Source organism: Giraffa tippelskirchi, chromosome 2 (assembly GCF_054371585.1).
Source record: "Giraffa tippelskirchi isolate mGirTip1 chromosome 2, T2T-mGirTip1v1.2.pri, whole genome shotgun sequence".
NCBI classification, from domain to species: Eukaryota; Metazoa; Chordata; class Mammalia; order Artiodactyla; family Giraffidae; genus Giraffa; species Giraffa tippelskirchi.
The window spans coordinates 229,664,005-229,678,221 of NC_137276.1; the positions used below are offsets into that span (position 1 = coordinate 229,664,005).

The window sequence follows — 14,217 nt, forward strand, 5'->3', positions numbered from 1 at the left end:
GTCATGATATCACTTCTGTGTGGAATCTAAAATGTGACACGAATGAACTTATCTGTAAAACGGAAACAGACGAACGTAGAGAACAGATTTGTGGTTGCCAAGGGAAAGGAGAGAAGGGAGAGAGATGGATTGGGAGTTTGGGGTTAGCAGATGCGAACTATTATATATAGAATGGATAAACATCAAGGTCCTACTGTATAGCACGGGGAACTATAATCAATATTCTATAATAAACTTACTGGAAAAGAAGAAAGGAGTGGATGATTTTTTAAAAACAGTGTTGTTGAGTTATAATTTACAGACCATAAAATTCTTTTATTTCAGTATATCATTCAGTGATTTTTAGTAAACTTACGGAGATATGCAGCCATGGCCATAATCCAGTTTTTAGCACATTTCCATTACCCATACCCCCCCCCCCATAAAAAAGATCCCTTGTGCCCATTTGCAGTTACTCCCTATTCCTGCTCCCCACCCTAGGCAGCCACTAACGCATCCAATTGCCATCTCTACAGACTGGCCTGTTCTGGGCATTTCACATAAATGGAGTCGTACGATATGTAGCCTTTTATGACCGGCTTCTTCCACTAAGCTTGTATCTTCCAGGTGCATCCACATGTAACATGTTCAGCACTTTGTTCTTTCTCATCACTGAGTAGTGTGCTATCCTATGGCTAGACCACATGTTGATGGACACTCGAGAGTCTAGTTTTGGATGCACTAAGTTTCAGACGTGTAGAGAAGTCAAGGAAGCATTGGCATGAATTTGGGTCTTTGAGGGGGAGGTTTGGAGGGCTGTGAACCTGTGAATCATGAGCATGAAGATCGTATTAATTAGTTAAAGGAATATATCATTAAGGGGAGAGAGAGAAGGCGAGAGAGGCCCAAGCGTGGTGCCCAGGAATGCCAGCATCTGGCAGCTGTGTAGACAAGGGCCGTCCTGCAGAGAGGTGGGTGGGAGCCAGCACAGGGCGGATGAGCCAGAGGAGTGTGGGCTGGTGGGAGGCTGTCTGCAGAAGGAGGAAGTGGCCTGCTGTATGGTCCTCCTGGGAGGGGAATGAGGAAACAGTGTCCACTGGTGTTTATGATTTGAAAGAAAGTTGTGTCAGCCTTAAGAAGATCACCGGGGGCCCGGAGCAATCAGAAAGCGAAGAGGAGAAGACCTTGAGAGTCTTGAAACTTGCCCATAGCCAAGAAATGAAAAAATGAGGCTTAAAGATCATGTTGTCCCTGCAGCTCAGTTTCTTCCGTGAAGTAATATTTGCCTTTTTATCTGATTGATGACACGCAGTTTGGTTAGCAAACTGATGCTACCTCGGGGGAATTTACTCACGTCACCATTACTCCATGCTTCTCTCTCCTTTCAGAGCGTGAGCTAGTGAGATACCACGTAGGCTCATAAATCGGTCAGGATTGTGGTTAGCTGTGAGTAACAGAACACTGGATTTAACAGCTTCAACTCAGCTCTTAACATGCAGAAAGCAGTGGGTCCAGGGGCAGAGTGTCCAGGGTTGTTGTGGCATCTTCTAAAGCCACGGAGGGGCTGCAGCTGCTCTGTCCTTCCACTTAACGCATGGAAGTCATGCCCTAAAGATGGCTCTTTCCCCTGGGTTGCAAGGTGAGGCTTCAGCTCCAACATCAAACCTCTGTTGTGAGGCATAAAATAGGGGAAAGGTGGAAGGCAAAAGGCCAGGGGAGTCCACACTACCACCACTGCCTCAGGCTTTGCAGTAGCTGCAGTGGTTCATGTATAATGAATGCATCTAGCCACAGGGGAGAAAAAGAAAGAATATACAAGGGCCAAAAGAAAATGGCAACCACCTGGGCCCTGATGTAACCCACTCCCATCCAGACTCCTTGCCTGTACATAGCTATGGGGGCTGCACCCTGTCGGGGGCCAGGCTGATAACAGGTACTTAGAAAATGAACAGTCAAGGCTTCCCAGGTGGCGCAGTGGTAAAGAATGTACCTGCAATGCAGGAGACATAGGTTTGATCCCTGGGTCGGGGAAGATCGCCTAGAGAAGGAAATGGCAACCCAGTATTCTTGGCTGGAAAACCCCATGGACAAGGGAGCCTGGTGGGCTACAGTCCACGGGGGTCACAAAGCGTCAATGACTGAGCACATCCACACGCAAATGAACGGTCACGTGGTGGATTTCTGACACCACTGCTGTCAAGACACTTCACTCTTAGATCCTTGGGCTTTTTAACTTCTTTTTCCCCACCTGATTTTCTTGTAGAATACTTACAGTCCTCTCTTGGAGTCTAGTTGTAAAGGATTGAGTGCTAAACCAGCTGTTCAGTTAGGACCACAGATCTGCTTTTCCTTGGGGCTAGTAGATGCCCCATGATGGCAGGAACCGCGTGCATTCAGAATTAGCAGTTGGCAACAACACGCAGTTAGCCACTTTGTGAGTTTCACTCCTAGAGTTCACTTTGTCCATTAAGTGGAACCATAGTGTTTTCCTCCTTTCGGCTCCATCCATTCTGTCTCCCTCAGAGTCCAGGAGGGCCAGAACCATTTATCTTTTATGTCCCCTAGTGCCTGGCTCGGCAGCCTTGCTAAATATTTGAGTTGGATCGCCCAGCCTGTCCTGGCACAAGAGTGTGCCCACGTGGCCTCTGGGGCTGTGGGCTGGGGACGCTTCTCATCCTCGAAGAGCTGCCTCATCTGTTTGTCCTCCAATTCCCTTTAGATACCTTCTCTGCTGCGAGAATGTAAGATGGATCCAGAGGAGCAGGAGCTGTTGAATGATTACAGATACAGAAATTACTCTTCCGTGATTGAAAAGGCTTTAAGAAATTTCGAGTCTTCAAGCGAATGGGCGGATCTCATATCTTCCTTGGGCAAGCTCAACAAGGTATGTGGAGCTGGGAGTGTTTGCACTGGGGGGCGGGGGGCGGGCACACAGCTGTCCTTTTATTGTTTCAAGGACTTGTCTTTTTAATATTACACTGCATGCTGATTACAGCCATCAGATAAGAAGAACCGCCCCTAATTTGTCACCCGAGTTACACCTGCTATTAACTTATCAGCGTATGAACCTCCTCTTCCAGCGCTTTCTTTCTGAGCACAGCAGTATAGTGTGGATAGAGTCCATGGAACAGCTGAGCACTTTTTTTTCTCAATATTTAGGTCTAAACAAGATAGGTTTATAAATGATCCAGTTATTCAACGATGAATTGTCCTTCTTGTACTGCTCAGGATTTTTATGACTTTTCTTTTTTCCTTCTCTAATCTTTTCCACCATTTTACTGCTAACTGGTAACTCCTAGAAGAATAAAACATGAAGTAGTTATGGAAATCTGCCCAGAAATTGTGTGTGTGTGTTTGAACAAGGGAAAGTGGGTTGGGTCTAAGAAGACCAAAACTGATCACGTGTGGGCTTGACCTCGTGTGCCATGGATGGGGACCTTTGTTTATTTCCGTGCTGCCCAGAAGGAGGGTGATTACTGTGACCTTTAGGAAGACGATAACCCAGTCTCAAAGAGGCTGTGCCGACTACCTGGGCTCCTGGGTGTGACACCTGACTTTGGAGCCCGAGTGACGTATGAGAGTTGGGAAGTGTCTAGCCTGGTCTGGCGGCGGGGGGGGGGGGGGGGTCCCCACTCCCTCGGTCAGACACACCAGGGGGCTCGAACGAACCTCACTAGAGAGAATTTGTCCATTTACTTCTTCAAGGGGCCAGGGGGAGAGAGAAGGCAGGCAGCCTGACCATAGGGGCAGCGCCTGGGCAGCTGTCCAGCACCAACTGCCTGAAAGCAGCTATCAGCACCCACAGATGGCAAAGAGGAGATGGGCGGTTATTGCAGGCAGTGCCCAGGAAGCTGCACTATCTCTGCAAGGTGTATTTACAACATGTGAACCCCGTGGCTGGTGCTGGCTGGGAGGATAGTGATAGCGTAAGTCACTCAGCCGTGCCTGACTCTCTGCTTCCCCATGAAATGTAGCCCACCAGGCTCCTCTATCCATGGAATTCCCCGGGAATACTGCAGTGGTTGCCATTCCATTCTTTAGGGGATTTTCCAGCACAGAGATTGAACCCTCATCTCCCGTATCACAGGCAGGTTCTTTATTGTCTGAGCCCTGGGCTGATATGGAGACATATAATAAAACAGCAAGTAAGAGCTTGAGAATGCTTTGATGGCAGAGCTCTGACTTAGGACTTTTCTGGCTGAAGGTAACATTCACTGTGTTGCATAGAGGTAAGTTGCTTTTTTAGGGGAAAGTGAGATGCCCTGAATGGGACTTGGACATATTTCAGTTCTTCTACATATTTTGCTATTTTAGTATTTGACTCTCCTGGAATCTAATAATACCGTACTTTTGGGGAGAGGGGAGTGTGCTGCTTTTCTGTTGAATTAAAACTCATGCAACATAAAATTTACTGTTCAACCATTTAATTTTTTTATTTTTGTTGTTTGTACTGGGTTTTTGTTGCTGGGCGGGCTTTTCTCTAGTTGCAGCGAGCAGGGGCTACTCCAGTTGTGCTGCACAGGCCCCTCATGGCGGTGGCGTCTCTTGTTACAGAACACGGGTTCTAGGGCACAAGAGTTGCAGTAGTTTGGCTCCCAGGCTCTCGAGCACAGCCTCAGTAGTTGTGGCGCACAGGCGTAGTTGCTCCGTGGCATGTGGGATCTTCCCAGACCAGGGATCGAACCTGTATCTCCTGCCTTGGCAGGTAAATTCTTTATCACTGAGCCACCAAGCCCCCTTCAGCCATTTTAAAGTGTTTGGTTACATGGCTTTTAGCACATTCATGATGATGTATGACCGTCACCACTGTCGACTTCCCAGACATTTTCACCACCCCAAGGGAAACCCTCTCCATTTCTGTCTTTACCCAAGCCCTGGAAGCCACTAATCTACTTTCTGTATCTGTGGATATTTCATATAAAAGGAATCGTACAATAATGTGGCACTTTTGTGTCTGGCTTCTTTCACTTAGCGTGTTTCCACGGTCCATCCACATTGTAGCCTGTATCAGTACTTCATTGGTTTTTATGGCTGAGGAATGTTCCAGGGTATGAACAGACCACATTTTGTTTAGCCATTCTTCAGTTGGCTCTTCTGAGTAGTACTTATGAATATTTGTGTACAAGTTTTTGTTTGAACACCTGTCTTCATTTCTTTCAGGAATGTATCTAGGAGTGGGATTAGTCATGTGGTCACTCTATATTGAACTTATTGAGGAACCATCGAAATGCTTTCCTTAGTAGCTACCCCTTTTCACATGCCCACCATCTATGTATTCAGTTCAGTTCAGTCGCTCAGTCGTGTCCGACTCTTTGCGACCCCATGAATTGCAGCACGCCAGGCCTCCCTGTCCATCACCAACTCCCAGAGTTTACCCAAACCCATGTCCATCGAGTCAGTGATGCCATCCAACCATCTCATCCTCTGTCGTCCCCTTCTCCTCCTGCCCCCAATCCTTCCCAGCATCAGGGTCTTTTCCAATGAGTCAGCTCTTCACATCAGGTGGCCAAAGTGTTGGAGTTTCAGCTTCAACATCAGTCCTTCCAATGAACACCCAGGACTGATCTCCTTTAGGATGGACTGGTTGGATCTTCTTGCAGTCCAAGGGACTCTCGGGAGTCTTCTCCAACACCACAGTTCAAAAGCATCAATTCTTCGGCCCTCAGCTTTCTTCACAGTCCAAATCTCACATCCATACATAACTACTGGAAAAACCATAGCCTTGACTAGACAGACCTTTGTTGAAAAAGTAATATCTCTGCTTTTTAATATGCTATCTAGGTTGGTCATAACTTTCCTTCCAAGGAGTAAGCGTCTTTTAATTTCATGGCTGCAATCACCATCTGCAGTGATTTTGGAGCCCAGAAAAATAAAGTCTGACACTGTTTCCACTATTTCTCCATCTATTTCCCATGAGGTGATGGGACGGGATGCCATGATCTTAGTTTTCTGAATGTTAAGCTCTAAGCCAACTTTTCACTCTCCTCTTTCACTTTCATCAAGAGGCTTTTTAGTTCCTCTTCATTTTCTGCCATAAGGGTGATATCATCTGCATAGCTGAGGTCATTGATGTTTCTCCCGGCAATCTTGATTCCAGCTTGTGCTTCTTCCAGCCCAGTGTTTCTCATGATGTAATGTGCATATAAGTTAAATAAGCAGGGTGACAATATACAGCCTTGACGTACTCCTTTTCCTATTTGGAACCAGTCTGTTGTTCCATATCCAGTTCTAACTGTTGCTTCCTGACCTGCGTGTATACAGGTTTCTCAAGAGACAGGTCAGGTGGTCTGGTATGCCCATCTCTTTAAGAATTTTCCACAGTTTATAGTGATCCACACAGTCAAAGTCTTTGGCATAGTCAATAAAGCAGAAATAGATACTTTTCTGGAACTCTCTTGCTTTTTCGATGATCCAGCAGATGTTGGCAATTTGATCTCTGATTCTTCTGCCTTTTCTAAAACCAGCTTGAACATCTGGAAGTTCACGGTTCACATATTGCTGAAGCCTGGCTTGGAGAATTTTGAGCATTACTTTACTAGCATGTGAGATGAGTGCAATTGTGCGGTAGTTTGAGCATTCTTTGGCATTGCCCTTCTTTGGGATTGGAATGAAAACTGACCTTTTCCAGTCCTGTGGCCACTGCTGAGTTTTCCAAATTTGCTGGCATATTGGGCTCCAATTTCTTCTCGTTCTCAGTTTTCAGGGTGGTTTTCTTTTTTGACAATAGACATTCTAGTGGGTATGAAGTGGTATATCTTACATGTCTTAGGGTTTTGATTTGCATTCCCCTAATGACTAAAATTTTGAGTATCTTTTCACTTGCTTGTTGGCCATTTGTATATGTTCCTTGGGGAAATTTCTATTCAGGTATTTTGTTTATTTTTTTAGCTATGCTATTTGTCTTTTTTTGTGATTCATAAGAGTTCTTTTTACATTCTGGATTCTGGTCCCTTACAGGGTTTATGATTTGCAGATTTTTTTCCCCATTCTTTAGGCTGTCGTTTTGGTTTTTGATCATGTCTTTTGATGCACAAAATGTTAAAATTTTTGATGAAGTCTCATTTATTTTTTCTTTTGTTGGTTATGCTCTTGGTGCATATCTAAGAAACCATTGCCAATTCCACGATCAAGATTTACCCCTGTGTTTTCTTCTAAGAGTTTTTAGTTTTTGCAATTAGGTCTTTGATTCATTTTGAGTTAATTTGTGTTTTTTGCTGTTGTTGTTTTTCATAGATGAATATTGAGTTTGTAGTAAGAATAAAATTAATTCATAGCACACATGCAATTCAGACATTCAAAATTAAACAATCCACAGTTGGGAAATGCAAACAGTATGATATACAAATACATGATATGAATTAAATACATGATAAATGCAATAAAAAAGTACATGTTAAACACATTAACCATATTATTGTATATAACCAGAGACATTAAATGTCTCAGATGGAAGGAGTGTAGGTTTGGGACATGTGAAAGCATTCTAATGTTCTGGAAATATTTTTTTTTCTTTAAATTTAATTTTTTATTTTATATCAGAGTATAGTCAATTTACAATATTCGTTTCAGGTGTACAGCAAAGTGTGTCCATTACACATATATGTATTCCATTCTTTTTCAGATTCTTTGCTCACGTAGGTTATTACAAATTACTGAGTAGAGTTTCCTGTGCCATATAGTAGGTCCTTGTTCATTATCTTTTTAGTATCTATATAGTAGCATGTATATGTAAATCCCCAAATCCTAATTTATCTTTCCCTCTACCTTTCCCCTTTAGTGACCATATCTTTGTGAAATCTGTGAGTCTGTTTCTGATTTGTAAATAAGTTCATTTGTATTATTTTTTTACATTCCACATATGTCATATTATGTGATACTTGTATTTTATATACTTCAGTTAGTATGATAAGCTCCAGGTCCGTCCATGTTGCTGCAGATGATGTTATGTTGGTGGTCCTTTAGTGGACCGGAACTTGGGGTACAGAGTGGACTGATAAGAAAGTGAAAGAAGGAAGAAAAGAGGCTGATATTCCCTGGTATACCCAGTATGCCAATATAACTTTAGGACAAAGAGCTAGCACTGTCTATGTAGGCTCAGGGTGCCCTCTCGAAGAGGTCTTGAAAGCCCGGGCAAGTAAGTAGACACGGCGGACACCTGTGCTCCGTGGAAGCAGCCTAAAAGGGAGAGGGGAGGAGAGAGAGAGGGAGAGAGAGGGAGAGAACAAAATGAGGAAAGACACGGGAACCAGAGTTCTGGTGAAACAAAGGCATTTATTTAACATATTGTGGGCATATATATACTCTCTTACAAGATAACCCTTTTTAGCAGAGACAGGGATCAAAAATCTAACAAGTCATCCAGAAAGCTAGAGGCTAGAATCATTCTCAAGAGAGGGGGTTGTAAAAATTACTTTATATATCAGAAGGGAAGAGAGTTGTAAATGGCTGCTGTTCACCATATGGAAAAGCTATTTTCCATACGAATGAGATACATGAATTTCTATTATCCCTGAAAGCTGGCTTGCCAGCCCTCTGGCACCTGTATTCAGGTGCTGTTAAGGAACATAGAATTCATGCAAGACTGAAAACAGCACACAGGAATCCTCCTGTTAAATGTATCCCGACAGCAGTAATTCATTCTTTTTCATGGCTGAGTAATATTCCATTGTATACTTGTACCACATTATCTCTATCCATTCGTCTGTCAGTGGACATTTAGGTTGCTTCCATGTCTTGGCTGTTGGGGTACATGTTTCTTTTCAAATTATGTTTGTCGCTGGATATATGCCCAAGAATGAGATTGAGGGATCATATGGTAGTTTGGTTTTAGTTCTTTAAGGAACCTCCACACTGTTCTCCATAGTGGCTGCACCGGTTTACATCCCCACCAACAGTGTATGAGGGCTCCCTTCTCTCCACACCCTTTCCAGCATTTATTGTTTGTATACTCTTTGATGATAGCCATGCTGACCAAGTTAATTTTTGTACATGGCTTGAGGAGGCTCCAACTTCATTCCTTCTCATGTGGAAATCTAGTTGTTTTACATGTGGAAAGCCATCTGTTGAAGAGACTGTTCTTTTGAAGGGTCTTGGAATCCTTGTTGAAAATCAGTTATCTATAGAGAGATGTTTAATTCTGGACTTTCCTCTTTTTCCATTGATCTATATGTTTATCCTTATGCCATTTTGTTTATTGTAGTTTTGTAGTAAGTTTTCAAATGGGGAAGTAAGAGTCCTTGAACTTTGTTGTCCTTTTTCAGAGTTGTTTTGGATTCCTTGACATTCTATATGAATTTTAGGATCAGCGTGTCAATTTCTGCAAAAAAGCCAAGTGGGATTTTGATAGGGGTTGCACTGACTCTGTAGATCGCTTTGAGGAGTATTGCCATGTTCACAATATTGTCTTCTAATCTGTGAGCACAGAATATCTTTCCATTTATTTAGGAACACACACACACACATATATTTAGTTTATTTATTTTTGGCTGTGCTGGGTCTTCCTTGGTGCACGGGCTTTTCTTTAGTTGGGTGAGCGGGAGCTCTTCTCTAGTTGCAGTGTGCAGGCTTCTTGTTGCGATGGCTTTTCTTGTTTTAGAGCACAGGCTCTAGGGCACGCAGGCTTCAGTAGTTGTGGCTCATAGGCTCAGTAGTTGCAGTTCCTGGGTTCTAGAACATAAGCTCAATAGTTGTGGCGCACGGGCTTGGTCGCTCCGAGACATGTGAGATCTTCCCAGAGCGGGGATCAACGAACCGATGTCTCCTGCATAGGCAGGCGGATTCTTTACCACTGAGCCACCAGGGAAGCTCAGAACATGTTTATTGTGAGGTAGGTAAAATTATGAACTTGAGAAGTGCAGTTCTTGGGCAGTGAGTTATCCTATGAAACAGGCTTTGTTGCAGTGTACCGGAAAAGCTTTCAAATACGTTGAATCATTGTAACCCGCCTTTTAAGTGCAGGTTATTGAGTACAGTTGAGTCTTTCTTTAAGGAGCTTTGGAAGCATTAGCCATTCGTTCTTTCAGTGGCCGTCTGAGTGCCTAGAATGTGCCAGCAGGCGCCAGGGTGCAGCAGAGAGCAAAACTGACAAGACCTTGCCGTCGTTCTGGTGGGGTTGGGGAAGCTGGATGAGGAAAAAAAGATACACGTTGTTAGCAGGTGATGAGTGTGGTAGGAACAGTAAAGAAGGCAGTGCATGGTGAACGTAGCTGAGATGTTGCCGTTGGACCAAGTACAGAGGCTCTGGTGTGTCCGAGGCCAGGGAGGTTGTCGCTGAGCAAACCAGGGATGCGGAGAGGGTGGGAAAGGAGACCGCGGAGGAGAAGGGTAGGGAGGGCGTCTCATCTTGCCAGTCCTTTGGAGCTGGCGTCTGACGGTGGCCCCTGAGTTGAGGGCGGCTGCTCAGCAGCGGGCATGGCCTGTCTGCCCTTTTAGGTGCTGGAGCCACCTCCAGCTGCTCTGCTGGGTGGGGCCAGGCAGCAACAGGGAGACCGTTTAGAGCCCCCCGGGGAAGGGTTTGGATTCCGAATATACTTTGGAGGTGTGGCCAAGAGGCTTTGTCCTCAGAGCAAATGTGAAAGGCGAGAGAAAAAGAGGAGTTGAGTATGACTTGCAGGTTCTTCCGGGTTGGGGGCTCAAGGAGCTGAAAGGCTGTGATAGAGAGACTGGGGAGCAGCCGGCCCCTCGGGCCAGGCAGGGAGACCACGGGTTCCCACTGAAAAGCGTGCATTTGAGCATCCATCAGATGTCCCTGTGTGACCTCCATGGGCCATGGAATGGATGTGAGTCATATTGGATGAGAGTTTGAAAAGACAGCAGTTTGTTAAAAGTCGTCCCCCCAGTTCTGTGTAACCCCACTCCCAGGTCCTCTTCACTCCTGCTTCCTGTTCTCTGCTGCCATGATGAGGTGATGAGGGTGAGCTGCCCCCTGCACGAATTTGCACTGTGTTGGGGAGATGAGGGTGACACTGTCTGGGCCCCACCCCACCCCCCACGGCCCTGCCCGTGACAGTGGACATCTGGAGAGAGCCCTCTGTGGGCCGGGGACCTGGCGTGCATCCTGGTCCAGGCGCACAGCATGGCCTGAGGCTGGACCCAGACTAAACAGCCTGTGCCTGATCAGAGCCAGCAGGTAGCAGAGGGGGGCCCAGCCCCTGTGTGCTGTGCTCTGGAGCAGAGCCCTTGTCTCCTCTCACGTCTGTGTCTGTGGCTCACAGAGAGGACAGCAATGCCCCTCTGCTTTCTTTGTTAGCCAGACAAGGGAGACCCGATGATCAGCCCCCTTTTGCAGGTGAAATTACCTACCTCACCCCATGTCCTATGGCTGTGAAGTGGCTTTTATGGATTGAATTGTGTCCTTGGAAATTGACATGTTCTCACCCCCAGTATCTCAGAGTGTGGCCTTATTTGGAGATCCAGAGACAGTCAGGTTAAAACAAAGTCCTTATCCAACATGATGACTGTATCCTTGTAAGAGGGGACAAGTTGGACACAGACTCAGAGATGCCAAGAGGGAAGGCGCCCTGCGAGGGTGAAGGCAGAGACCGGGGTGATGTGGCTAGAAGCCAGGGAATGCCGAGATTGCCCCCAAACTGCCGAAAGCCATGGTACAGCCTGGAGTAGGTTCTCACTCACAGCCTCAGAGGGAACCAGCCCTGCAGACACCTTGATCTCAGCCTCCTGGCCTCCCAGTTCCGTGGCCGTAAGCCTCCCTGTGGCTGTTGCTTTGTTCCAGAAGCCCCCAACAAACTGATACAACAGTAGAACCAAGGTATATACTGAATACTTGGGTACTAAGGACCTGACGTTAAACACCCGATTCCTGCTCTCATGGAACATAAGGCTTTGCTGGCAGCGGACGAAACAGCGAATTAACACGTGACGTCAGGTGCTGAATGTTAAGAAGAGAAATGAACCGGAAGAGTGGGTAGCAAGGAAGGAGGATGGGGCAGTCGCTCAGACAGAAAAGGCTGTCTGATAATGTGACATTTGAGATTTTGAGCAGAGGCCCGGATGTGTCGAGCTGGCTGGCAGGGACGCCATCTGGGGCTCGGGCCTGAGTCCAAGGTCCAGTAGGGGACGGGCATGGCTGGAGAAGGATAGGTGATAGGAGATGAGGAGGAGAGGGAGCCCTCCTCCCTGAGCAGGTCTCGGGGCTTTATCCTGCGGTGAGGGGTGCCACTGAGCTCCCGGGAAGGCTTTGAGCAGGGTGACCCATCACTGCCTTTTCCCAGGAGAGGAATGCTTCTGGCTGATGCCTGGGGAAGGAGCCTGATCATGGGAGCCTGCAGGAGGGAGGGGGCAGCTTTAGCACCGGATGGATTGGAGTTACTGGACGCAGAGGGTTTTGGGAAGGGGCTGGAGGGAGCAAGCCTCCTACAGCTTAGCGATCTCTTACTTCTGGGAGACTCACAACTGCTGCATTCAAGGAGTAGGAGTTGATGTGAATAAAGAATTTTCTTAGGGCTTTAGTGATGGTCAAATTTCTTGCATGGACTCTTGCATGGATACAGAAATTCAGTGAGTAAATTAGTGAGGAGTTAATTAAAAAAAAATCTTTATGATGCAAGAAGAAGCAGTATTGTGGTCTTTAGGTTGCAAAGTTAGGTCAGCTTGTGTTCTAATGAAAGTAGATGATTGCAGGTTCTAAATCATAAACCATGGTCTCACAGCAGAAGTGCCTCTGGCTCAATCTTGACAAGAGAAAACCGAGCCCCAGGAGGTCTCTTGTTTGTCAGAATACAGACAGGTTCTAATTGTATCATTTCTAAAATTTGCTAAACTTTCAGTACCATTTAAAAATTTTTTTTCTATGTTAGGGAAAAGTTTATCTTTTGTAGTTGTTATGTGTATCAACCTGAATAGAGTAATTTTTGCTTCGTTGTTTGAGACTTCAAGCTGTCACCTTTCACTGATCATTTAAAGATAAATTTTAATCAAGTGCATTTTGAACCCTTATGAACCCAACCACCATACCAACCAAGCCTGGATTGTAACTTTAATTCTGGAAATGAAGGATAGTTTATTTAAACTCTGTACATTTAAAAAACCTTAGCACTAAAACTTCTTTAAAAAAGAAATGTTGTAACAGTCCTAAATGAGCCACCCTCTCTTGGCTGCTTTTATGCAATATCCTACTATTTCACAAAATGGCCTGAAAGTGGGTGACATGAATAGCAAGGGATGTACGTCTTGGGTGTTCTGTGTTTCAGCTTCTAAAGTCTTACTGCTTAATGACAAGTACCTGCTTTTTAAAGCAGAGCCTCTTTGTTGTGATGGGAGGAAGGTGGCTGGAACTCAGAAGCCAGGTGAACCGTTCCGACTCTTTACAGACAAGCTCCCAGACCTCTTCTACCTGAAAACTTGATGAGGCTCACCTGGATCCTGATGTTTACCTGAGCCCTGATCAGCTACTTCTCTGTTAAACAGTATTAGTTCATGTGAAGCATCTTGCAGGTCTGGAGGCTGGAAGTCCAAGATGAGGGTGGCAGCAGATTTGGTTTCTTCTGAGGCGTCTCCCCTTGACTCAGATGGCTGCTTCTCACTGTGTCCTCGTCCCTGGGTGTTTCTCTGTCCTAATCTTCTCTTCTTATAAGGCCGCCAGTCACATTGGACACCACCTACATGTCCTCATTTTGCCCTGGTCACCTCTTTAAGGGCCCTGTCTCCAGCACATCTGCATTCTGAGGTACGAGGGGTCAGGGCTTTGACACATGAACTTTGGGGACACGGTTCAGCACGTAACAGAGTGTAATAATGAAGTACAGATCGTCTTTCCACAGATCAACATTTTAAAAAAGCTCGTTTCTCATGGAAGCTCAGATGGCTTTTGTCACTTGCCTCGTGGAAGGGTAGAGTGTTATTTATTTCATCTCTTCTTACTGCCCTGGAGCACCCTGAAGACCTGCAGTTCTCCTGTGTGTGTGTGGTGATCTAAGATGTGCCCGGAACTTCTGGGTCTCTCAGGGCAGCCTTCCCGACCGCCTTAGTCCATTCAGGATGCTGCTGTAACCATCCCACAGCCCGGGGGCTTATTGACAACACACAGTTAATTTCTCACTGTTCTGGAGGCTGAAGTCAAGGTCACGGTGCAGGCAGACTCAGTGTCTGGTCAGCGCCCTCTTCCTGGTTCACAGTCAGCCGTCTTTGGTTCTGTTGTCACATGGTATGGGGCAGGGAGCCCTGCAGGGCCTCTTTCATAATAAAAGGGCACTAATCCCGCTCACAATGGCTCTACCCTCA

General features: G+C 45.8%; 1 protein-coding gene and 1 long non-coding RNA gene across 7 annotated transcripts in view; one reads left to right on the plus strand and one right to left on the minus strand.

Annotated features, from left to right (window-relative positions):
* The window catches only part of DOP1B (DOP1 leucine zipper like protein B), a 129,180-nt gene that overhangs the window by 3,419 nt on the left and 111,544 nt on the right, over positions 1 to 14,217 (plus strand). For all 6 annotated transcript variants that reach the window (XR_014077699.1, XR_014077700.1, XM_081573051.1 and 3 more), the window contains exon 2: positions 2,699 to 2,863. Coding sequence is in view for 3 of the 6 variants with exons in the window: in XM_081573051.1 (XP_081429177.1) it covers positions 2,726 to 2,863 (138 nt within the window). In the remaining 3 variants the exon portion in view is untranslated. The remainder of the gene's footprint in view (positions 1 to 2,698; positions 2,864 to 14,217) is intronic.
* LOC145539300 (uncharacterized) lies at positions 295 to 14,144 on the minus strand. Its single transcript, XR_014077705.1, has 2 exons — positions 13,220 to 14,144; positions 295 to 3,274 (listed from the first exon to the last, which is right to left on the minus strand). It is a non-coding gene; the product is annotated as an uncharacterized LOC145539300 (long non-coding RNA).